Source organism: Tamandua tetradactyla, chromosome 7 (genome assembly GCF_023851605.1).
Source record: "Tamandua tetradactyla isolate mTamTet1 chromosome 7, mTamTet1.pri, whole genome shotgun sequence".
Lineage (NCBI taxonomy): Eukaryota > Metazoa > Chordata > Mammalia > Pilosa > Myrmecophagidae > Tamandua > Tamandua tetradactyla.
Genome location: NC_135333.1, coordinates 115,915,527 through 115,941,115, shown reverse-complemented (window position 1 = coordinate 115,941,115; position 25,589 = coordinate 115,915,527). Strand labels below are relative to the sequence as shown.

At 41.4% G+C, this 25,589-nt stretch overlaps 1 protein-coding gene across 9 annotated transcripts in view; it reads right to left on the bottom strand.

Annotated features, from left to right (window-relative positions):
• Nucleotides 1-1,451: 1,451 nt before the first annotated feature.
• The window catches only part of NCKAP1L (NCK associated protein 1 like), a 104,708-nt gene continuing 80,570 nt past the window's right edge, over nucleotides 1,452-25,589 (bottom strand). For 8 of the 9 annotated variants that reach the window (XM_077110917.1, XM_077110920.1, XM_077110922.1 and 5 more), the window contains 13 exons: nucleotides 24,970-25,115; nucleotides 24,560-24,691; nucleotides 21,764-21,982; nucleotides 17,878-18,008; nucleotides 14,933-15,030; nucleotides 14,705-14,798; nucleotides 14,464-14,546; nucleotides 14,108-14,188; nucleotides 11,538-11,631; nucleotides 10,495-10,611; nucleotides 9,992-10,101; nucleotides 6,863-6,952; nucleotides 1,452-3,385 (listed from right to left, as the gene is read on the bottom strand). In XM_077110917.1, the coding sequence (XP_076967032.1) occupies nucleotides 3,254-3,385; nucleotides 6,863-6,952; nucleotides 9,992-10,101; nucleotides 10,495-10,611; nucleotides 11,538-11,631; nucleotides 14,108-14,188; nucleotides 14,464-14,546; nucleotides 14,705-14,798; nucleotides 14,933-15,030; nucleotides 17,878-18,008; nucleotides 21,764-21,982; nucleotides 24,560-24,691; nucleotides 24,970-25,115 (1,527 nt within the window). In that variant the 3' untranslated portion in view covers nucleotides 1,452-3,253. Of the gene's footprint in view, nucleotides 3,386-6,862; nucleotides 6,953-9,991; nucleotides 10,102-10,494; nucleotides 10,612-11,537; nucleotides 11,632-12,373; nucleotides 12,532-14,107; nucleotides 14,189-14,463; nucleotides 14,547-14,704; nucleotides 14,799-14,932; nucleotides 15,031-17,877; nucleotides 18,009-21,763; nucleotides 21,983-24,559; nucleotides 24,692-24,969; nucleotides 25,116-25,589 lie in introns of those variants that run through there. The other variant, XR_013155677.1, reaches the window with a different exon arrangement.

Here is a 25,589-nt window from a genome sequence, read left to right as displayed (position 1 = left end):
TTATATCTTTTTCTGTTGTGTTGCTAGTTCCTCTAAACTGATGCAAATGTACTAAGAAACAATGATCACGCATCTATGTGATGATGTTAAGAATTACTGAGTGCATATGTAGAATGGTATGATTTCTAAATGTTGTGTTAATTTCTTTTTTTTCTTTCCGTTAATAAAAAAAAATAAATAAAAAAAAAAAAAAAAAAAAAGCAAATTGGAGATGACAGAAGAAGGAGTCAGTGAACTTTAAGATAAAAAAATAGAAATTATTGAATTTAAGGAAAAGAGGAAAAATTTTTAAAAATCTAACAAAGCCTCGAGACCCTCTGGGATAATAACAAAACTATATGTGTAATATATGATAAATAATAATGTATATACAATATAATTTAATTATAAAGTATATAATCTAGTAAATATAACAGGTATAATAATGTGTGTATATGCGTGTGTACATATATATATTCCAAAAGGGAGTGGAGAGCTAGAGTAGACTGGAATAAACTTAAAAAGTCATGACTGAGAATTTACCAAATTTTGTGAAAACTATAAGTTTGCAGATTCCAGGAATTCAGCAAATATCAAGAGGAACAATTTTTTAATTGTAATAAATGCAAAAAATTAATAAAATATAGATAGATTTCACTGTAAAAAAAAAAAAAAAAAAAAAGATATAAGGATAAATAAATTAATAAATAATGGGGTGGGAGGTAAAGGGTTAAAATTGGGTAGATGGAAATACTAGGGGTCAATGAGAGGGAGGGGTAAGGGGTATGGGATGTATGGGTTTTTATCTTTTTTCTTTTTTATTTCTTTATTCTGGAATGATGCAAGTATTCTAAAAATGATCATGGTGATGAATACACTACTATGTGATGATACTGTGAGCCACTGATTGTATACTATGAATGGACATACGTACATGAAGATTTCTCAATGAAAATATGTTTTAAAAAAATAGAGGCAACCAAGTGTCCATGAACAGATGAATGGATAAACAACATGTGGTATAAACAGACAATAGAATATTACTCAGCATTAAAAAGGAATGAAGTTCTGATAGTGCAAGTCATGGATAAACTTGAAGACATAATATTGAATTAGTCAGAAACTAGAATATAGGTTATCAGGGGCCAGGGTCGTGTAGGGAATGGGGAGTTAATGCTTAATGGGTACAGAGTTTCTGTTTTGGATGCTGGAAGTTTTTGTAAGGCATGGTGGTAATGGTAGCACAACATTGTGAGTGTAATAAACATCCTTGAATTGTATACTTGAAAGTGCCTAAAATGATTAATTTTAAGTTGAATATTTGTTACCAGAATGAAAATTTTTAAAAGCCATAGAACTGTGCCACACAATGAACCCTAATATAAACTATGGTCTATAGTTAATAGTATAATGATAACAATATTGTTCCATCAATTGTAACAAAGCTACCACACCAATGCAAAGTGTTAATAACAGAGAAAGTTAGGGGGTGTTATATGGGGTGTTACATACTTTCTGCATGATTTTTCTATAAACCTATAACTTCTCTAATTAAAAAATAATAGTAATAAAAGATATTATGTCCCCCTGCAGCAACTTCCTTTACTGTCCTTTGGGAAGTGCCACTTAAGCAGTTCCTTATGCAGAAGGAAAAGGAATCTCCACCCCTGCAAGCAGAAGAACTCAGTAGAGATATAAGGGTCTAAGGGTAGGTCTTCAGATAATTCTGAGCCTTCTCTTCCTCATCAACTTTGCTTTCAGTCTCAGTAGGCCTGACCCTGATACATTCCTTAGAACATAATATCCTTCCATAGCAAGGAAGAACAATTAGCTGATGCATGAAGCAGGATCCTCGGTTGCTTCTACCCTAAAGAACAGACAATTATTGCTTGAAGAAAACATGTGTGTTGTTTATGGATGCCAAGTTAAGAAAGTAACAACTCAGCCTGGGTCTTCTACTGAAATGCAAGGTAAATAAAAATCACATACATATCAAAATGCTATCAAATAACTGTAATGAAGGCCAGGTGGTTCCGGTGAAAACTAACAATTGCTTCCTTTTCATTGCAGAAGTATGGACATGACCTTAATTAATCAACTAGTTAAATATATCTGCCCACTCCAGCCACTCTAGACCCATGGCATACATAATCTATTGCTCCAGTCCTCCCTAGCAGTGGGTGCACAGAAATGATGGATGGGACCACTGTTTCCTGCCATGGAGTTAAATAAAAGTAGTTAGTGTTATCTTGAGTGCCCCAGGCTTTGTGACACTTGAAATTCTAATTAGTACAGAAAAGGGCTAAATCGAAAGGCTTGTACTCCCTCAAGGATACCCACTCTCAGGGCCCTACAACCTAATGAGGTCTGTGAAATTTAAGATCTAAAAGAAAAATCCCTGCCTGGAGCAACAGCTGTACCCAGGCTGACAGAGATTTGGGGTTAAATCTGTTCCTCCAGAGAGGAGGGAGTGTACCCCTAAATGGTATGGGAAGAAAAATCCACACGATTCTGTTGCAATAAATTGTCATGTGACCTAGAATTGACCCAGACTGACCCTCAGCTCCTGGTTGTGGGGAAATCAAAGAAAAAGCAGGAGGGATCAACAGCTGAGAGACCGTACTCTCTACCCACAATGTGTGGTGGAGGGGAGGAACCGGTCAGTGAAAATCTCTGAAGAACCCGTCGCCCTTGGGAGGAAAGGCAGCGGAGCTGGGGACAGAACAAGAAACCAAATGATTCCTAAAAGAACCCTCACAAGGGAAAAGGGGGTTCCTTTGCTACTGCTCTGCAGTAGGCTCAGGCTGAATGTTTGCTGAACACACTTGGAAAAAGAAGAGAGGAGATAATCGCCCTAATGAATGTGCAGGAGACAATAGCAGCTCCAGTAGGAGGATTATAAACTCATTACGGTTTAATATGATGATTGATCATCACTGCCCGCCAGCATCATCCCAGAATAGTGATGAAGAGCGGAGAGCCCCATGCCAGTCAGTGCTCACGCTCTAGTAACCAGTGGATAGCAAACATACTTTAATGTCACTGATATTTCCAATGTAAAACTTCACACACATGGTCCTCGATCCTCTAATTTTTTCTATCAATTGTCCTCAATTCCCTCAACCTGCCCCACTTTTCTCTCTGATACCTCCTCATGTCTGTTCATCGCTCTGGCTCCTGACCCTCTCCCCAGTGGCCCCACCCCATTCCCACCCCTTGAGAATATGGCTACAGCTTCTACTACACGTGGATTAAAGTAGGTCCAAAGAGCCCTTCAGTGGGTACTGGCAGACACCCGGTTCAGATGGAAGGTCCGGGAAACCTCCCGATAGGCATTTCGAAGCAGGACATAAGGAAAGCAGGACTCCAGCATGTCCAGGGTCAGGAAGGATGATTCCTCGACAACCTAGAAGAAACAGAGTCAGGATATGGGACCCTCAGGTAAGGTGTACTTCTGTCACAAGTACAGGGGTACCTCCTCAGCTCCCTGAGTCCTTTGAAGCCCTTAGAGTTACAAGAGAACAGGCTTCCAAATCACAGTCCCCACTCCCCTCTCACATGGTTTGGTTCTAAAAAGGTAATGAAGCCTCTCCAACATTATAATGGCCCTGTCCCCCTCCTCAGACCTATGTGAAGGGTTTAGAAGCAGAAGACAGGAAAGAAACACTGCCCAAGCGGCAGAAAAATCCCCAATCTCTCCCATTCTGAATACTTAATCATATATGGGTCGGACAGTACAAATGCAGGTAAGGAGAGGCAAATGGGCTAATTATAAAGCCTTGCAGAGAGAGAAAAATTGCCACTGCCAGCCAAGGAAGAGGGATCTGGGATCCATGAGGTCCATTTGTGCTGGGGCTTAGTCTCCTCCCTCTCTCAGTACAGTGCTTAGGGAACAGTAAGAAGGCTGCATAAAGGAGCAAGCATGATTAATTAGTTTAATTAGAAGGCTGCATGCTGTGGTAGTCCCAGCAGCCCCTACAGCCAAACAGAAAGATAGATCAAGATGCGTAGATAAGACCGGGGGCCGGGCTGGAAGGGCAGGTTCCAGAAGAGCAGCACAACCTTGTTTCAGGCTGGGTGGTTCTCATCCCTAGAAAGGGCAGGGTGGATTTCCATTCAGTACCCTGATTGTTCAAGAGGTTGTGGGACTTAAACACATGCACTCTGGACTGAAATTGGCCCATATCTTCCAGCCATTCATAGATGGGCCTTCCCCAGTATGTCTGGTATTTCAAGTCTTCACAAATCACTGAGAAAAGAGAATCTCCCATATCTACTTTAACATGTTTCTCTCCAAAGTCCTTTCAAGTTTTAAAATTTGTAACATTCTGCTATCTCAAACACATGCATACACTACACAAACAATAGTCCCCACCACCACCACCAAAAAAAAAGATACTGCAGCTGAAGGGAAGGAAAGGAAATTTGCTGGTAAAACTGTAGGCCTAATCCTAGGTTTGATACCAGAAGGAATCCTTCACTAGGTAAGACTTCTGAACACTTCCCTTAGGTATAGGAAAAAATGATTTCAAGAAAGCTCTACCGGCCACAATTCTATTCTTTGCTCCACTAAGCACAAGAAAATAAGAGGTCTCCTAACTGGAGGTAGTTCAGGATAGTGGAAACAGTCCTAGAGTGAAGGCCAACAAACTTGGGTTCTAGTCCCAAATCTGCCCATATATTTTTGGGAGAGCTTGAGTATCCTCTCTCTCTCCCTCTTCCTCAGCTTCCTCACTTCTGAATTGTAAGGACTGAACTGAATGCCAAGATCCAGTTGGTCTTGACTGTCCAGAATTCCAGAAGTCTAGGAAAGAGCCATCTCTACCCCCATGAAATTCACAACAGAATAGGCTGACAACACTGGGGATGGGCACTGCCCAGTCTTGACAGCCAGCACCACCAGGGAGAGAAGAACTCAGCCAGGATTTGGGGCTACATGAGTTGCCTCTTCACTCAGAATACAGCTCTTCCCCTTCAGTCATTTCCAATTTCTCTGTGGAAACATTTGCATTTAAATTGCTTTGTAGCAGCCAGTCTGTCCCGTCTCTCTCCGACAAGAATCACCTCGCTGGAGGTTTGCTGCTGCCACCCTGCTGGCCTCCCTGCCAGGGAGCATTGGAGAGCCCCTTCCCAAGCTTTGCAAGGAAGGGGAGGACAAGGAAAAGCACAAGGAGGAGGAAGGGCTGGGTAGCAACAGAGAATCATCTCCAACCTTACAGAGATGAAAACTGCCAGAGGGAGTGAAGAGGCATGACTAAATCATCCAGAAACTAAAACAAGCAGCAGAGAGAGGGAACCAACACTGGTTGAGCACCTACTAGGTACCAAGAATCTTCACATATATTACGTCACAAATCCTAGCCACTCTTTCATAAGGATTGTTACCCCCTTTTATAGATAAAGACTCAGTCTCAGAAAAGTTGATGAATGTACCCAAGGTCACAATGCTTCAAAGACTGGTCTATCAAGCACACTCCTGCCATTTGCCTCCCTCTGCCCTCATCTCCCCCTCACCCCCTCTGCATGTCCATTCTCTTTGCCATCATAATCCTCAATCAGCCAAAACCTAGGCCTTTCCCTAGCTAGAAAAACTGAGGTAGGGATACCACTCTGTGCCTGTGTATTTATGAAGAGGCAAAACTGGAGGGAATCCCAGGCAGGCCTGCCCCTAACATCTCTGAGCCTTGGCCAGGAATACAAATGGAGCTCACATTCTATAGGCCTAAACAAATCAAGCTAACAAACTGTTATGGTCTATCTTTCTACCTTCACAATCTACCCTTACAATCTCATGGAATACCAGACTTGAATTTAAAATTCTTGGACTTCTCCGAGTTCTGCACCAGAACAGGGTACAAGGAGAGAACCAGCCTCAGCCTGACCCCTCTTCAATCCCCACCCCCAGTTTGAGGGATATTGTACACACACATGGACTTCCCTGTCCGCATAAACTCTATCCATACATTCCTTGAGCACTAGGGTACATCCACAAGTAGCAATGTCTGCCTCAGTAAGATGGACTCAAGGATGAAGCACCGCACAGGTCCTGCAGCTGGGCTGGAGCTGCCTGGCAGGGAAGTCTGGGGTCCAAATATCTTGACTGGTCTTTGGGAAGGCCACAAAGGCGCCAGGGGGCATATCCTTTCCCCACGGGCCAAGGAGGGCCTCTTAAACACGGAACTGAGGGCAGGAGTCCCTCCTGTCTATAGCTAAGTACAGTACTAGCTGGAGAATCAGACTTTTAGAGTAAAAGAGTGAGTAAACATGCTGAAGAGGAAAACAGGGTCATGAGGAAAAATTGAAAGTTAATTTTGCCAAAGGTCCCAGAACTTTCTGCCATAGTAGGAAAGCCCACAGTTTAGGAAACAAGGAGAAAAGATAGCAGTAGCTGTATGATGCATGGCAAACTGGGCTCCCTGCCTTATAGCTTTTTGGTTAAAATCTCTTCCTTCCTCTAAGCCCCCACAAAGCCTCCCCACCTCACTTCAGGTCTGTGCAATTCAGTTCCCTCTTCATTAAACCCTTAACGACAAGGAATCCTATGGAAAGATGAGGTCAAATAAAACCAAACACATCCTGAACAGGTAGATATGGATGGGGACTACAGTTGCCACACTAGATCAGACTTAGGAATATTGGAGGATAAGGAGCCCAGGAAGGCCCTCTCCTGCAGAAAAATCCTTGAAGACTCTACTTTGGGATTACAGGATAAATTTAGATGTTAACCAGAATGTGAGGACAGGATTCAGAGGGTTAGGCAGAATTAAGTTGATATTTAATGCTCTTGGTTATTGACAACTGCAGAAACCCACCGATCCTAAAAAGGAATCTCCCTCTGGTCCTTCCCCCTCTTTTCCCAGACCAACCTAAACCAGATACATACCAAGCGCATGAGTAGAGAAATGGATTCCCGATTTCTGGTTTTAAGCTTGTCAGTCTCCTGGCCCAGCTGCAAAAGGCAGACAGAGGCAACCTGTAAGGGAAGAAATTGTAAGAAAGAAGATTTTTACAGAGGTCAGACTAGGACAGTCTCAGGCTATAGAAAGTTAGGAAAAGATAAAGAAGGAGAATTAAGGGCTGGGATGTTTCCTGGAGGCTCAGAATGGAAAAGTGACAAATTCCCTAGGTTTCAGAGGTGAACACTGACTGTAAACGAGGTTGAATCCCATTGGCCTGCCAGTGTAGACACCCAGAAGGTTGCTGGGGAGATAGTAGAGAGACTGCAAGGGACAAAGAAAAAACCTAAGACACTGTAGGCCAGGAGATTAATCTCCCGTTTCCTATGAGGCTCTCCAGACACCGCTGTCATCAGGCTGTATACTACTGACTCCCCGCCCCACAGAGACAGAGCTGGACCTCTGTTTCAGACACAGTGCTTTCGGTATTCTCCTCCTGTCAGCTCCCAAATGGCTGCCCTCTTCATTCAATTCCAGACCCCTGACACACCAAAGGGAGAGGAAAAATAGTCATTAGTCAAATCCCAGGCCTCTGTTACCTGCATTTTTAGTCAACAAAGAAGGTAAAAGAGGAAGGAAGGGGGAAAAATTCCCTTCTAACCCCGTTTTAGAGATGTGGTATGAATCCTTTTTATAGCTAAGATATTCAGAGTCCTTTCTGTCTGACTGGGTTTCCTCTAACTAAACATCTGTCCCCCAAAATGTACTTCTCAGGACAAGGGTATAATTCCCGAGAGAACAACATGATCTACTGTGTTTCTTCATAGAAGGAGACAAATGAGGCCCTAGTTCTTAAATTAGGGACATGCCTTGCAAAGGACTAAGCTCCCTGTTACTAAGAATGCTCAAGGAGACCATAGATAAGGGACTGTGTATCAGAAATGTACAGACGGCAGCAACTGTTTAAAAAGTTGAAAAAGTGGTCAAACTTCAACTAGAGATAGGAATGAAGCTGATCTGGATCAGATTAAAGAAAATCAGAATCCAGGATAAAGGATGATATGGTCCATATTTTAAAATGTCAACTTCTGTGAGAGACTAAAGGGAGAGATGTTCATTTGGTGCAAAATTTATATCTTGGGTATTGCATTATCTAATTTAACTTGTATGGTCAGTTTAGTTGGACACCATAAGTACATGCAACCTTGAATAGGGCATGAGATCTTGGTGGTTTGTACAGATTAGTGTGATACCCTAATATATCCTAGAGTAATTTGGGCAGTGAATAAAAAGTATAAAGAATAAAAGTATTAAAGAAAAAAAAGTATTTGCAAAGTGCCTTTGGGGGACTGGGGAGAAAGGAGGAAATATTAAACTTCCCCATCTGGGGAATTCCTGATATTCTCACAAGCAGTGGGGACAACCAAATCAAGAGGCTGAGCCCTCAAGTTCTTGAGGTTCACCCATATGAAATTTATTCTTGCAAAGGGGAAGCCAGGCCTACTTATAATTATGCTTAAGAGTCACTCCCAGAGAACCTCTTTTGTTGCTCAAAAATGGCCTCTCTCTCTAAGCCAACTCTGCAGGTAAACTCACTGCCCTCCCCCCTACATGGGACATGACTCCCAGGGGTGTAAATCTCCCTGACAACATGGGACATGATTCCTGGAGATGAACCTGGCCCTGGCATCGTGGGATTAGGAAAGCCTTCTTGACCAAAAGTGGGAAGAGAAATGAAACAAGATAGAGTTTCAGTGGCTGAGAGATTTCAAACAGAGTCAAGAGGTTATCCTGGAGGTTATTCTTATGCATTATATAGATATCCCTTTTTAGTTTATGGTTTATTGGAGTGGCTAGAGGCAAGTATCTGAAACTATATTCCAGTAGCCTTGATTCTTAAAGACGATTGTATAACGATATATTTTTATAACGTGACTGTATGGTTGTAAAACCTTGTAAATCCAGGGTATGGACAGATGAGTAAAAAAAAATAAGGATAAAAATAAATAAATAATAGAGGAGGATAAAGTGTGAAAAACTGCGTAGATTGAAATACAGTGGTCAATGAGAAGGAGGTGTAAAGAGTATGGGATGTACTACTTTTTTTCTTTTCTCTCTTTCTTTTTCTTTTTCTGGAGTGATGCAAATGTTCTAAAAATGATCATGGTGATACACACACAATGATGTGATAATATTGTGAGCCATTGATTGCACGCCACTGTGGCCTGTTTGTGAGTGACAGTATCTCAATAAAAGTTTAAAAATAAATAAATAAATAACATCTAGATCTTCAACTGAGCCTCTATAAAGATTTCATGCAGTAAGTTTGCTTTCCTGAAGCTTGTAATTCTGGAGGGTTCCTAGGTTAGATGAATCCTGAAACCCAGAGGGACCAGCCTCTCCAAGATTATTAATTTAGTTACATCTCCCTATTCTTTAATGTCAACACCCCTTCTCAACTTGAAAAGGTCCAAACAGGCATTGCCTAAAGATACTTATAGATTTGGAGGAGGAGGAGGCATAGCCGAGAAAATAGGATTTAACAAACGAGTAGGACTGCTGAATCAGTATATTAATATTCTTTCTAGCTTCCAGTGTTTTGGAGCAGCTAGAAGGAAAACTCTGAGATGGTGGAATGGTAGCCCATGACACACTCTGGGATCTGTTCTGTAACTACATGTTGAAGTATGTTTTGAAAAGTATTGCCTTTTTCTTTCTTTGCTTTGTATATATATCATATTTTACAATACAAAATGCTAAAAAAAAAAAAAATAGAAGTGTAAGGACGGGAATCCTTCAAGGAGGATTTAGAATGGAAAAACTCTAGGGCCTCTTTCAACTATGGAAAGAGATTACTTTCTCTGTGTTTTTTCAGAAGCAACATTGTAGCTCAACTGTGACAGTTACAGGGAGTCAAACTTCAGCTAAAAAATATTTTAGAAGAAATTCCTGCTTTTCACAAAGTAGGCTCTAACTATTTACTGAATGAATTAGGTGGGAGGTTAAAACGGACAATCCCAAAAGCCTGTTCCCCAGTAACAATCGATGGATTTAAATCAAACCACTTCCTGCCAGATCTTGCAATCCTCCATTCTTTATAACCTAGACCCACTTACCACTAGAAATTCCTTGAGGTGCGTTTCAATGTTCTTATTGTAGAGCGTGAAGAGGGCAGCAGACACCTGGATGATGGCTTTGGTCAAGCAGTGAATATTATTGTTGTAACCTAGGTTATGATTATGAGGGAAGAGAAACAAAAGGAAATAATGAAGGGAGCCACACCAGGCAGATTCTGACTGGTAATTTCTCATTTTTCAAAACTGGACCACCCCTAATTGATATCAAAAGAGTTAGAAATAACTAGTTTGTGTTTTTCTCTCATTGTTTTCATTTGCATTAACCTTATTTCCCCAGCCAGATTGTGAGATTAAGGAAAGGATGTTTCTATGAAATGTCACTGGAATTGAATTTTTTGTAAAGTTCATTCTCAAGTGCTTTTGGGAATAGAACGATACACCCAAGTCAGAAGTCTGAATTTTCCATCTGTCTCTGTCTCATCTCCCTGCCCTAGGACAGCAACCTAAATGGCGCTGGTTTCTCAAACCTACTTCTTACTTACCATCCTTCTCAATGCTATAGAAGGAAGAAGGATCAGCGGCAAGGAGGGGAAGGGAAACAGCAATAAAAATCAAAAGGAGGCAGGCCACCTTATATTCTTCCTCAAGGGATGAACTATCTGGTGAGAGGGGGAAAGGAAGCAAAAAAAAGAAGCTATAAGTTCCACAAATAGGAGTTATCTTCTACTGAGGTCCTAATTCACATTAATTGCAGGGAGGATCACATGAGAAAATATCTATGAATCCACTTTATAAAACACTATATCCAAGTTATTATTACTGAAGGGGAGAGGACTAGAACTGGCACCCCATCCAATGAGGGGCCTGGAGTTCTCCAGTGACTGAGCAGTGCTCTTAGCTAAGGACTCTTCTGACATGCAGTCCTGAGGATACTCTGTCAGTTGCCAGATGGGGAGGAGAAACAGGAAGGAGAGGAAGGTAGGAAGAAAGAGTCTCACCAACGAAAAGAGAGGAGGTAGAGTAAGCATGGCAATTTTGAAGTGGTTTGAATGGAGCCTCCTATTGCATCCTATGTGTGTATAAGTATGATTGTGCTTATCAGAGGAAATGTGTAATGGAAAATACATAAGAGAAAAGTGTGAGATTGAGGGAAGATGTGAATAATGTCTAGGTGATTATGTGGGAGGGGAGAGCACAGGATCACTGAGGGGAATGTAGAAGCTATGCCATATAACTTCACATGAAATCATACAGTAGTTTGTACTTTTCTCTCATTGTTTTCATTTGCATTAACCTTATTTCCCCAGCCAGATTGTAAATTCCTCTGAGCTGAGCACTTGCTGAGCACCAAACAGACTCTACTTATTACTTTTTAGCTGATTGATAGATCAATTGGTAGGAACCTGAGGAGAAATTTAAATTGCGTATGTAAATATTTTTCTGGTGATCCGGCCCACACTGTAGATCTTTCCTTAGCTACCAGTTACTATCTCCTGAATTCACAATCCCAAATAAAGGCCGCCTTGAAATTAACATCTTTCCATCTAAAAGTAGGGTCCAAACTCCCCCCTTCTCCTGATCTTACCAGCTTTCAGATTGGCAATGGCAGCCACCAGGGCTGGGTCAATGTCACAGCCCACACCGGCTGCAGACGCCAGCTCAAAAACACTCAGGGTCACCTAGAAGAGAAGGAAACAAGATTCAGGAGCCAGAAGAGAAGTGGTTGGGAGAAGGTATGGGTGGCCAGGATTCCTGGATCACAGATTTTAAACTTCTGGTATAATATCCATCTTTTCTAGGCATGTTTTAATTGCACTCCCTAGCATACAGGGGCGGCGGGGGGGGGGGGGGGGGATGCTTTAGCTTAGCATTCAAGACACTCCATAGTACAAATTCATCTTTTCACCCTTATTTCTTTAAATGCTTCTTACAATCAATGCTCCCTGGGTAATTTACTTACTTACTTCCATACTTTGGTTCATGTTGCTTCTTCCTTTCTAGAGTGCCCTTTCCTCTCATCATTTCATATCCAAGGGACACCCATCTCTTAAGACCTTACTCAAATCTCATCATCTCTGGAAGCTCTCCCTGATTACTTCAGCCCAAACTCATCTTTCCCTCCTTAAATTGATACCACTGACTTAGCATTTATCACAAACAATACCCAATAGTATTAGTTATATTTCCAGATAGGAGGTGAGACATGGCTATCTCATCAACCAGATTATAATTTAAGACCTCATAGCACAACTGGCCCATGCACTCAAAAAAAAAAGACCTCACAGCACAGTGGTCTTTAGAGTGAGACCGATGTGGATTCACATCCTATTGCCACTTTCAAAAATGTGACCTTGGCAAAAAAGTTACTTAACCTCTCTGAGCCCCAGTCTGCATCAGTAAAACACGGATAATAATACTTACCTCCCAGGGTTGTTGTGAAGATTAAATTAACATGTGTAAAGTGTCTACTGTGGTGACTAACGAGAGTAAATGCTCAATAACTGTTATTCCTTTCCCTCCTCTTCTTTTATCTTAAAGCCAGGAACTCTGTGTTTTCTTCTCTAATGTTTAAAGCAATTCTGAACACATAGAAAGCACTCAATAAACATTTGATTGACATCTGAATCCCTCACTGTACTTAGAATCAGGTTCCCAGAATGAAGCCCTAACCCCCAACTCCCTCCTCAAGTACCTAGACCTTTTTTGAGGCTAAAGAAAAAAAAAGACTTTAAAGTGTTCTGAGAGAACAAGGAAAATTGTTTCAATAGTTGACAACTAAGGACAGTTATCTTCTGCAAAGAACTTCACAGACATAACAACAAACACATATTTTGCCTATGGAACAGACACACTGATGCCAAACTTTAGCCACATTCTGCTCTACTGTTTATTTAAATTCCTACCTAGATGACCCTGCTTGTGGCAACCCACGGCCTACAAGATGAGGCCTCTGGTCCATGACCTGTGGAAGGGCTCTTATTTTCTCTTCTCCTAATCTTCTCACCCCTCTGAGGCAGTGAAAGAGCCTTTGATGGACAGGTCATCCCTGCTTACTGTCCCCACTTGCTTATTTCACAGACAAGCCGAGCCTAAAGCTTGACTACCCAGGAGATATCAGGTAGACAAGCTCCTGACAGGCCAGAGCATTCTGCCCCAATATCAGCAACTGCCAGAAACCCAGGCTCACTGTAAAATGAAAGCCTGTTCAAGAGAGGCAAGAATCCCAGTGAAACATCATCCCCTCACCTCCCCTATGGTCACTTGGCCCTCATACGATGTCAGGCAGAAAGAGGGGAAATTTTCCTAACTCTTCAGGTATCAATGTAAGGATTTTTTTCTTAACATCTAACTTTAATTCTTCCTGCTTTTACTTCTTACCTCTTATTACAGACCTCCCTCCATTAAAGGAAGAAATCATAAGAGAAACAGTTTGTTCCATGCATTGAAGATATATGAAGGCCCCTGTTCCCAGCCTTTGGCTGTATTTCCTTGCATAACATATTTGTCCCAGGTGATTCAAAATACAAGGTGACTCAAGGGAAGGGGGAAGGGAGGGAGAATGGATGTTTATGTTAGGTTATCTGCAAAAGTCCATCTTCTTCTCTCCACCTCCTATAGTAAATGGGGGCCTAAGGCAGGTGATACATAGAGAAACCAGAAAGTAAAATAACTTGGAGGAAGAAAAAGCCAGGAAAAGGAAGGAAACTCTGAAGGCAGGCAGGATGGTTGTGAATACAAGGAAAAATCTTTTCACAAAAAGTACCCAAGCTCCTCACTAAAAACGGACTTGTTGACATATAATTTGGCATCTAATTTGCATATTGCTCATTTCAGGTGAAAACCTACAGACACTATCTTAGATACCATTCCTCTCCCTCCAGGAATGTCTCCCCAACCCCACAGGGTCTCTCTGGTTCTCACTTCTCTCCATGACCCATTTCCTCCCCAGCTCTGCCTTCTCCTAGAATCGACCTCTGATCAGTGCCCCCTCTCTGCCTAAAGTCTCCCCACAGTGCCTTCCCTTCAAATTCCAGCTCTTCTTTTCCCTACAGTCTTCCTAAAGTCCTCTCTCCCTAGGAGAAGGATGCACCCTAGCGACAACCTTCTCAACAACAAATTTCTCCTAACTGGATTCTGCTTTGCACTCCCCCATACCTTGATGTCTGTATCTGGAGTGACAAACTCCTTCAGGCACTCAATGGGACCCATAAGGAATGGGCAGTGGAAAGAAAAAACCTAGAGAAAAGAAAAGATAAATGAGTCCATAGGACATTGGCCAATGCCTTCAAAGATAGACAAGAACAAACAAAACAAGGGCCTTTACTTAAATAAAAGCCTAGCCAGCTTCCATGCTAGCCCTTCTTGGTTCCTCTAGGTTTCCTCAACTCATCTATCCCTAAGACATTAAATTTCTTTCACCTCAATACTCACCAACCTCTTCCACAACCTCATACAAACCCTAGCCACAGAGATATCTGGATTCTGGGATGGCCCCCTCCCCTCCAACTCACCTCCCGAAGTCCCTCTTGGGCCATGGCCCTAAAACTGAGAATCACTCCAATGATGGTCATGCGCTTCAGCACATTTTCAGCCCCTGAAGAGAAAGAAGAGTGTTAGAGAAAAGAACTTAGTAGGAAAATAGGGATGGTTTTGCCTCATCCAGCTCCAACCTAGCCCCCAAATCCCTGAAAACCCCTGTCATCTACAAAGTTTTTCCCACAGTTTCTTCTCACTGTAGGGACAGGTGCTTACCCATCAGTTGGGGCAGCAGGGAAGCCATCAAGTCAGGCTTGCTAAAGTTGGATCTGATCTGAACAAGTACATCCATGTTTTCCACCACCAACTTCTGCAGCCCAAGGAATACAGAGACATTAAGCAGGAGATGAAGAGACAGATGTTACATCTTCCCTCCAGTTCCCTAGGCCCACTCCTCTTCCCCTAAGGCTAGACCTTCTTCATGGGGGCTTATTTCCAAAGTACCTTTAGCTCCACAATCTGAGAGGTCACGTGCCACATCAGGTTTTCACTCAGGAACTTCATGCCATATGGTCCCAAGAGTTCAGCCAAGGCTCGCATCTCTGGGATAAAGACATGGAAGTTCCAGGTGGGACTCAGAGGCTACTAGAGAATTTTCACAACAGCTATACGATAATTTGAACATTTTTAATATTTTCCAGCAAGAAAAAGAAATGGGACATTGTAGGGCAAAAGTGGCCAGAAAGCCTGCTTTCAGGTGACAAGTCTGGCCTGCATGCATGACAATTTACTCTGTCTGTACTGGGACTTGCACCAAGACCCACCACAAATAATAACTATTTTCCTTTACATTCGTATAAAAATCTATACTTTACATGGTACCTTTTTATTCTTGCTATACTAGCTGCTAGTTTTATCAGCTAAAACACCTTAAACAAGTCATTGACTCTCTCTGACCTTCAGTTTACCTCTCTGTAAAATGAAGAAATTAATATCTGTCCTGAATACCTCAGAGTTGATGTGAGAGTAAATATGAAACTACATTATAAAATCTAAGAAAACTATCAAGATATATGAAAATAAGAGATTATTGCCACGATAATTATTAAACCTCCCAATGTATGTGGCACAAGCGCTATCCAACTGATTTTACAGACAAGGGGGGTTCAATGCTTATCCAAGACCCCTTAGCCAAGTCAGGGGCTGGTACCAGGAATCTAATTCAATGACTGTCTGACTTTGTGTTCCTTATTGAAGTTTGGACTATTTGTATGTTCCTCTCTCCTCTTTCCTTATTTAATGCTTCACTGGCCAAGTTTTCCTCTCCTTTGGCTATTTTTTCTTGATTCATAATCAACACACATCCCCAGAATCCCAGTTCTTTTTTGTCTAAATCCTTCTTCCCTCTAAACTGATCCAAAGCCTTATCCCTCCCTACCCAGCCCGCCTCTAGCCCTTTATTAATTAAACAGAACCTGCCTGGGGAAATTGCACATTAGAAAAAATACTAGCAACCAATCAGACAGGAAGGGGCTCTAGCTATGATCTTTGGCCATGGGCCCATCCTAGCAGAGAAGGCCATAAGAGACCAGAAGTAACAACAATGAAAAGACCAGCAGAAGAAAGCCAAGTTTAATATATTTAATAAGAGTTCAGAAAGAAAAGGAAGTCAAGACTCCACACTCAATCTTTGAAGGCAGGACCCATTAATCTCTACTTCCACCAAGGACAGAGGAAGGGAAAGTGGTCACAGCAGCTGACACAGAGCCTTATCCAGAATGCATACTTATTAGACATATTTAGAATCACCTATCTATAAAAGGAAGAACTGAGATTATAACTACAAAAGGATTTCTTAACTGGTGGATGTGGATAATAAAATGGCTGAAACTGGGAAAGGAGCTGAAGCACCTTCTCTGGAGGGGCTGGATAAGAAACACGGAGCTCTCAGTTTGGATCTGCTGAATCTCCCTACTCCAGCCTTCTCCACTCCAGACTAGCACCCTAGGCCATCCTTCTCTTTCCATCTATTTTTGTGATAATATTGCCCCATCACCATAGCAACTCGAGGAAACTGGGGTGGGGTGGTACAGGGGGAAATAAGCATTTCCTCCAGTTACTTGAAAGTTGTCAGCAAGACCTAAAGCTGATTTTAGCGGCTGCCTACAGTTTGTGGGTAGAGCTGATGAGAAGGGGACATCTGAAACCTCCAGCAGGTAAAGGGTAGGGTTGGCTTTCTGACAAAGCCAATGTGAGGGTAAAAAGGAGGCAGAGCTGGAAAACAGAATGGGGGACTCTGACTTTCTTAAAACCCCCAATGAAGAGGAAGAATGGAGAAGGCAGGGTCACTGAAACATCTCCTACCTATCCCAGCCACTATGCAGGATCTATAATTTATATGGAGGTGAGAGGAAGGAAGAAAAAGTAGGATAGTTCATGAATCGGTCAGTCAGTAAAACAAATCTATTAAAAAGGATCTGTATAGTAAGAAGCCATCTTTTTTTTCACCCCCTGCATGGGCAGGCACTAGGAATCAAACCCAGGTCTCCAGCATGGCAGGCAAGAACTCTGCCTGCTGAACCACCATGGCCCAGACCAAAGCCTTCTTTTTAAAGTGAATAGCTTCCCAACTCATTCACTACAGGCTTCTTGTTCTTCCCACTCCCTTGAGACACAAACACACTTCTGAACACCGGGAAACAGCACTGCATAGTGGTTAATCACCCAAGTCCTGGAAGAAAACTGTCTTGAGTTGGAATCCCAGCTCTACCATTTACTAATGTGTGACCTTAGGCAAGGTCTTAACCTCTTTGTCTCAGTTTCTTCAACTGTAAAATGGGAGTAATAAATATCTACCTGAAGGTTGTTGTGAGGATTAAATGAGTTAATATGTGCAAACACTTAGAACCTAGCCTACAATAAATGTCAGCCATCATCTCATCATCATTATCATCTAAGTATTATTATTAACCATCAGCAATACAAACACTGACTAAGGCTCTAAAATTTTTCCCTAAGAAAGAAGATGTCATAACATCAGGCCGTTGTTTAGTAATTCCAAGCCTGAGGCTGTCCTCCTTACACTTTATCCTCTACTCTTCATTATGTGTCCTACTCTTTTACTCCTTCTGGAAATGAAAAATAATAATCATTTACCACCCTTCAAGGAACAAATCCTTTCTATTTGTTAGGCTATTTGAGTGCTACCCTAACTCTTGACTCCTCTCATTTTCCCTCTCCACCTACAACCCCTATGCTATGCTTCAATTCTGGCCTCCCTTAGAATCCCTTTCTACTATCCAGAGTGAAGTCTCACAGAGATACTGAGGAGGGTATAGGATGGGCCTCTGAAAGGGTGGGAAAGTGTAGGCGGGGTGTGTAAATTGAGATGTTGTATTGAGGGGAAGAGCCCAGCTCCTGGACCAGGAGAGTCCAGGCCCCAGACTCACCTGAGATGTCAGAGAACTCCTCAGCACTGAAGTTCTGCTCCCCATCCCTAGGGAGGCTTATGAAGGCCCGCATGGCTGGAGAGAGGACAATGGTCCCGCTGCTTGCCTGTCTAAGCAGACTTTCTAAGTACCTACAGGGTTGTCCAGGAAAGCACAGAAGATTAGCGTTCAATCCCTTCTCCCAACCACTGCTCCCCTTCACTACCACTGGGCTCAGAAGAAAAACTCCACCAAAGGCTGGGATGGAGAGAAGAGGTTCAAGGAAGAAATTACAACACTCCCATTAACACCCCCAAGCTGTTGGCTCAAAAACGACTGGCAGCAACAGTAATTCCACTTCACATCTACTCTGTAGGGCATTTCGCTATGCTGTCAAAATGCACTGGCATAGTGTTTTGGAGCAGCTAGAAGGAAAAATCTGAGATGATGGCTTGGTAGCCCATGACAAACTTTGGGACCTGTTCTGTAGCTGCTTGTTGAAGTGTGCTTTGAAAATTATTGTTTTTTTTCAAAAAAAATTAAAAATTAAAAAATTAATTAAAATTAAAAATTACTGCTTTTTTCTTTCTTTTCTTTGTGTGTGTATATATATATATATATACACATATATACACACACGTTATATTTTACAACAAAAAAGCAGTTCAAAAAAACCATAGGTAGCTATAGTAATATTAGATAAAAGAAATCAAAAATTTGAAAATATTTAGTAACATAGTTCACTACTATATAGCAGAAGTGATATTTGTAATAACTTTTTACTTGATTTTTTTTTACTTGATATTTTGAGAGCACACAGTTTTGATAGTTAATCAAATGGTATTTAAGATACTGTTTAATATTTAGAATTTAAGAAACACTGAAATCTGTACTTATAGATTTTTTTCTTTCCTTGCTTTAATTTTAAATTGGTTTATAAAACATATTGTACAAACAAGCTTTATGATGATTACTTAAATTTTTTTCAATATGTCTACAAAAAATATGTCTACAGATAAGCTAACTAAGATATCCATTTTAGGTGGTTAATATATAAATTGTACGAATATTTATATCTCCATATTTTCCTGAAATCAGGAAAATAGTAACATGGGTCATTGCTATAGCAATGCAGATATTTGTAAGAACTCTCTACTTGATATTTTGAGAACATTCACAGTTTTGACAGCTGATCAAACGGTATCTAAATTAGTGTTTAATATTTAGAATTTAAGAACTCTGTAACTGAAATCCCAGAGTGATTTGAACAGTGAATAAAAAAGTATTTTCAAAATCCCCTTGGGGGAATGGTGAGAAAGGGGGAAAATTCAACTTCCCCAAGTGGAGAATTCCTGTTATTCTCACAAGCAGTGGGGACAACCAAAGCAATAGGCTGAGCCCCCAATCCTGGGGTCTGTTCATATGAAACTTAACCCCACAAAGCATAGGTCAAGCCTAGTTAAAATTAGGCCCAAGAGTCAGAGAACCTCTTTTGTTGCACAGAGTAACCTCTCCCTCTCACCCAACATGACAAGCAAACTCACTGCCCTTCCCCTCTCTACATGGGACATGACTCCCAGAGGTGTAAACCTTTCTGGCAATGTGAGACAGAAATCCTAGAATGAGCTGGGACTCAGCATCAGGGGATTAAGAAAACCTCAACTAAAAAGGGGAAGAGAGAAATGAGACAAAATAAAGTGTCAATGGCTGAGAGATTTCAAACAGAGTCGAGAGGTTATCCTGGAGGTTATTCTTACACATTATATAGATATCACCTTTTTAGTTAAGATATATTGGAGAGGCTGGAGGGAACTGTCTGAAAATGTGGAGCTGTGTTCCAGTAGCCATGTTTCTTGAAGATGATTGAATAATGATATATTTCACAATGTGACTGTGTGATTGTGAAAACCTTTGTGGCTGATGCTCCTTTATCTAGGGTATGGACAGATGAGTAAAACATAGGGATTAAAAATAAATAAATAATAGGGGGAACAAATGTTAAAATAAATTTAGTAGATTGAAATGCTAGTGATCAATGAAAGGGAGTCATAAGCTGTATAGAAAAAAATAGGGGAAACAAAGGCTAAAGTATATTGGGTAGATGGAAATACTAGCCGTCAATGAGAGGGAAGGGTAAGGGGTATGGTATGTATGTATGGTATGTTCTTTTTATTTCTTTTTCTGAATTGATGAAATGTTCGAAGAAATGATCATGGTGATGAATATACAACTATGTGATGATATTGTGAGTTACTGATTACATACCAAGAATGGAATGATCATATGGTAAGAATGTTCGTGTTTGTATGTTATGTTTAAAAAATTTTTTTAATTAAAAAAAAAACTCTGCTATCTGAACTTGTAGATTTTTTTCCTTGTTGCCTTAACTTTAAATTGGTTTATGGAACTTACTGGGCAAACACAGGTTTTACAATGATTATATGGATACTTTATTTAAATATGTGTATGGCTAAGGTAACTAAGATATCCATTTTTTGGTGGTTCTAAGTATATTGTTTGTTTTCTTAAGTAAAATGATTTTTTTTATTTAATAAATAAAATAAAATGCACTGGCATGTCTCCCACTCCCAGTCTCTGTTCTTTTCCAGCTATTGCACTGCTCTTACCTTGGACTTTCTCTATGTGGTAATTAGGTCCAAAGTGACAAGAAAAAAATTTCTACTAATTGGTATTGTCTGAAATCTACTTACCCTTCAACGTCTCTAAGGAGAGTAAGGACCCAGGATCCTAGAAGCTGGTCATGCAGTCTTCAAATACTATCCCTGACCTCTGGGCAAGCTAGGTTGGATTAGGATCCCGCAAAGGAGAGCTTGGCCAACCTCTGCCAATCACTCAGACACTATCTCTTGGCCTGCGTCTTACAGAGGTCACAAATTAACTAGAATAGAGTCTAACAGAGATGCTGAGGAGAGAGTAGAACGAACCTTTGGGAGAGTGGAAAAATTTAGATGGGGTCTGTAGGTTGAGATGTTGTACTGAGGCGAAAGTTTTAGCTCCTTGAGCAGGAGACCAGGCCCTAGAGCTGGAGGGCCGAGCCAGCCACCAAACATGTTTGTTTGTTTGTTTTTTCTTTTATTTTGAATTAGTTGTCAAATTTTTGAAACAGAGATTTTACATTAAAAGATAAGGATTTAGGGGGGCACTAATCAGCTGGATCTGAGCAGTAGCTGCCCACAAGAGGGTCGGGCTCTGTGCAGCTCCTCAAAGTGCTCACCTAGCCCTCCACACCCATTTCCCTTACTTGCCTGGCCGCTGTTGGCATCTATGTTTGCAAACCTGGTCTCAGTCTTTCCACTACTCAGGGGGCTCTTCTTTGCAGCCTGTCTCCCTGCTGAACTGATCCTGGATTAAGAGCGCCACCCAGTGGCTTGGAGAGGTAGGAAACAGTTCTAATTTTTACCTCCTCCAGATTTGGGGATGAGGCCTCCTTCCCTATTAAGAATAACCTGCTAGAATCAACAGGGTCCTGTCTGGGGATGAAGAGATAATGTTCCAGAGAGATGGTGGCAGACAGAATGATTATCAGAGGGAGAACCTGGGGTGAAAAGAAATGGAACCCCAAAAAGAGAAAGAGAAGTCATTTGAAATTAAAACTGTAAGAACCAGAAAAGGAACTTAAAAAACAGGAGATTAGGAACAAAGAGGTGAAACTGTTGCAGGGAGGTCGGTGGGTGTTACATAAAGGGGTAGAAGGGAACTTTGTGGTGTATGGAAGGGAATCTGGGTTTGCCCCCAGCTCACTGCTCTGATCCTTAAGCAAAAACAAGCCTCCATCTGGGGTTCTATGACCCTGGGAGCTAAATACTTGAACTCTGAGGTCCTAGTCTATAAATGAGAAAGTGCTAACAGAGAAGTAAGGCAGCAGGAGAGGATAAGCAGTACTGACCAGTTTGTGTAGAGGGTAGTGATAGTCTGTTCCCCAGATGAGTCCAGTGGCTGAGTCTGCTGCAGGAGGGCATTGCGGATGACCCTGGTAGTATCTGCGGTCAAAAATTGGGCCAGCGACTGTATGAAACCAATGTATGCTTTGACTCCTGCCAACAGCTCAGAAGGCCGGACGATCTCCTGGGTTGTAGGGTTGTAGCCGGCCAGCCATACAAGGGCTCTGGGTGATAGAATCATATCATCGTAAGTATAATCATAATGATAAGCACATTAATATTTACCAAGTGTATACTCTGATCCAAGTGGTGTGCTAAGATTTTACTACATGTATTATCTCATTTAAACCTTATAGTAACCCAACAAGGTTGGTACAATTATTATTCCTATTTTCAGGTGAGGAAACTGAGACACAGAGATTTTGTGTCACTTGCAAAAGACTACATAGCTGGCAAGTAGCAGAGCTGGGACTTAAATCTAATAAAATTTCATTTCCAATCACTATACTTTTCTGCCTCCTCTGGGGAAAGTAGGTCAGGTGTATAATAAGACCTGGGCTCCCAATGCCATCTGACTCTGGGACCTGAGGGCCCACATCACCTGCATTCTCAGGGCCAAATGTTTGCCTCTTCTCCTTGGAAATAAGTTCCAACCACTCTCAGAAATGGAAAATCAAACTCAGAAATCCTTGAGGATGTAGTGTCATCCTCAAATGGCCATGAGATGCCAGGAAGGGACAGAGAACCTGATCAGCTGACATGCAGCTATAGCCAACCTCAGTGAAGGTGGAATGACGGACTACACTGTATTATTTTAGGAGTATGCCAGGCAGACTCCTCCCCACTGGACCACCAACTCATCCCAAAATACCTTCCCTAGCTACCTAAGATTTTACAATTAAAATCAGTCTTTCACTTGAAATGTAGACAGTAGGGGAAAGAGAAACATTATACTCCAAGCTTCTGTCAGTCCTTTATATCTCAAGATGAATAAATTTATCAGATTCTCCCTATGGCAGCAGGTTTTGCATTTTTTTGTTGTTGTTGCTTTTGTTTGGTTCAGTTTTTTGGGTTGACTCGGGGTCTTTTTTAGCAAAATTTTTATGACAACAGAGAGAAAAACAGGAAGTCCTGCTCCCCAGATGAAAAGGAAAAAAGAAGAGGTACCATTTGGAGGAAAAATAATACAGAAGGGACAGACCAGGGGTAAGCCTAATTTACTTTATTTTAGGGTGGTCACAGGGGCCAAACTCTGGGCCAACTTGGAGCTTTAGGGACAATGACGTCAATAAGGAAATATTCAGGAAAAAGTAGAATAGCACACCCATGCTCCTACAAGACCTTAAAACTACCACCAGCTACTGAAGCTTGAATTCAAACTCTCATCTCCTTGACATTGTGTGTGCACTTGAGACACTTCCTTCCATACAGCTAATGTATATGCAATGAAAACTAATTTTATAAAATTTTCAAAAAGCTAATTGAAAAGTAAATCTGCATCTTCTATCATCAAAACAGACTCCTAACTGGTCTCCCTGCTTCTGCCCTTGACTCCCTAATGCAGCCAAAGTAATCCTGTTGAAATGTTAACTGCTCTGCTCAAAACCCATCAAGCTGCCCATCCCACTCAGAATAAAAGCCAAAGTCCTTACCAGTGGCATGTAAGCACCTACACAATCTGTAACTCCCCATCTCTCTAATCTCATGTACTGCCAGTCTCCCCCAGGCTCATTCTATTCCAGCTACACTAGCTTCCTTCATGTCTTTGAACATACCAGACACGCTCCCACCTCAGAGCCTTTTCACTTACTGTTTCCTCTGCCTAGAACGCTCTTTCCCAGGACAGCTGAACAGCTGGCTTCCTCAGTTCCTTCAGGGGTTTACTCAAATGTCACTTTCTCAAGAAGGCCTTTCCTGGCCACCCTATCTAAAATTGCCACACCTACTACCATCACCACCACCTCCACACACATAATTCCTTTCTCCCTTTCCTGCTTTACTTTTCTGCTAGTATTTATCACTGCCTGATCTACTCTATATTCTTTCTTATTTCATTTGCCCATCTCCTCCACTAAAACATAAGCTTCATAGGAGCAGAGACTTGTATTTGTTTTGTATCCTGCTGTATGAACAGCTTCTAGAACAGTGTTGGCACATAACAGGTGTCCAATAAATATGTACTGAATGAATGAATATACTACATATTATAAAATAAAATAATAGAAAATTCGGAGATTATCTGAAATAATTCCTCCCCCAAGCCCCTAATTGCAAACTGTAGTGCCCAATTCCAATATAATGAGTGTTCTTCTTTTGGAGGGTAGTGGAATGAGAGGTAAAGCAGGGGGAAGGAAGTTCAGTTTACTGAGGCCTATTGTATGCTCAGGAACTTTGCATTCATTCATAATTACCTTTAATTTTACTACCACTAATTATTACAGTAATAATTCTTATTTACTTGTAAGGTGACTATCATTATCCTTATTTTAAAAGGAGAAAACTAAGGTGCCAATAAGTTAGACAACCTGCTCCAGTCCCTTAATGGCCAAGATGTTAACACAGGTCTGCTGTGTGCAAAGGCCCAGCTTATTCTGCTAAAGCATCGGTGACTGTTCATCAAAACCACCTACAGGAGTTTGGGAGTTTTTATACTTGTTTTTAATAGACATATTCTGGCCTCATGCCAGACTACTTGCATCAGAATCTTGAGGATGTGGCAGGACTTCCAAGATGAGTTTAATGGAACCCAATTTTGAGAACTACCATCCTATGCAAATATAGAAGACAAGAAGGACTAATACCTGTTGAGTCTGGCTTCCAGGTGGCTGCTAAGATACTCAGAAGGGAAGATGGTGTGTTCAAACACAGAGAAGCTGTGTACGTGATTCATTGTCAGTGCCAATTCTGTCAAATTTAGGTGTAGCTTGTCCATGCTGGGTAAAATTAAGAAAGAAAAATGAGTCTTTACTACAGGTCTGGCACAGCCTGCTAGTATCTGGATTTGTTGGGTCCATGACCCTCAGACCTAGAATAGTAAACATTAATTCTAACTTTAAAAGGAAGGTAGAAAATTCACATTTAAGTGTTCTTTCATATCCAGTCATTCCCTCACCACCATTTCCACAATCCTTTGCTGTGGCACCTTCCCTCTTCCCTTTTTCCCCTTCTTTGAGGCAGTGCCCAGTTGGCCCTCTGGGGCCTAGGTCCTCACGTGGTGACAATGCTGCGGTTTTTCCGGTGACTCTCAGCTCCTGGTTTGTCCCTCTCAGGCTCTCCCTTTCTGGGAGTCTGCCTCTGCTTCATGGTTTTTTTATTCTTGGCCTTGCTGATAGTAGTGGCGCAATGCTTAGGTAGAAGCTTTAAAAACAAACACAGGTTGGATGGACCTTAACGACATTATGCTGAGTGAGATTATCCAGAAACAAAAAGACAAATACTGTATGGTCTCACTGATATGAACTGACATTAGCGAATAAACTTGGAGAATTTCACTGGTAACAGAGACCATCAGGAGATAGAAATAGAGTAAGATATTGGGTAATTGGAGGTGAAGGGATACAGATTGTGCAACAGGACTGACTGTAAAAATTCAGAAATGGACAGCACAATACTACCTAACTGTAATACAGTAATGTTAGAACACTGAATGAAGCTGAATGTGAGAATGATAGAGGGAGGAGGCCTGGGGGCACAAATGAAATCAGAAGGAAAGATAGACAATAAAGACTGAGCTGGCATAATCTAGGAATGCCTAGAGTGTATAATGATAGTGACTAAATGTACAAATTTTAAAAATGTTTTTGCATGAGAAGAACAAAGGAATGTCATTAC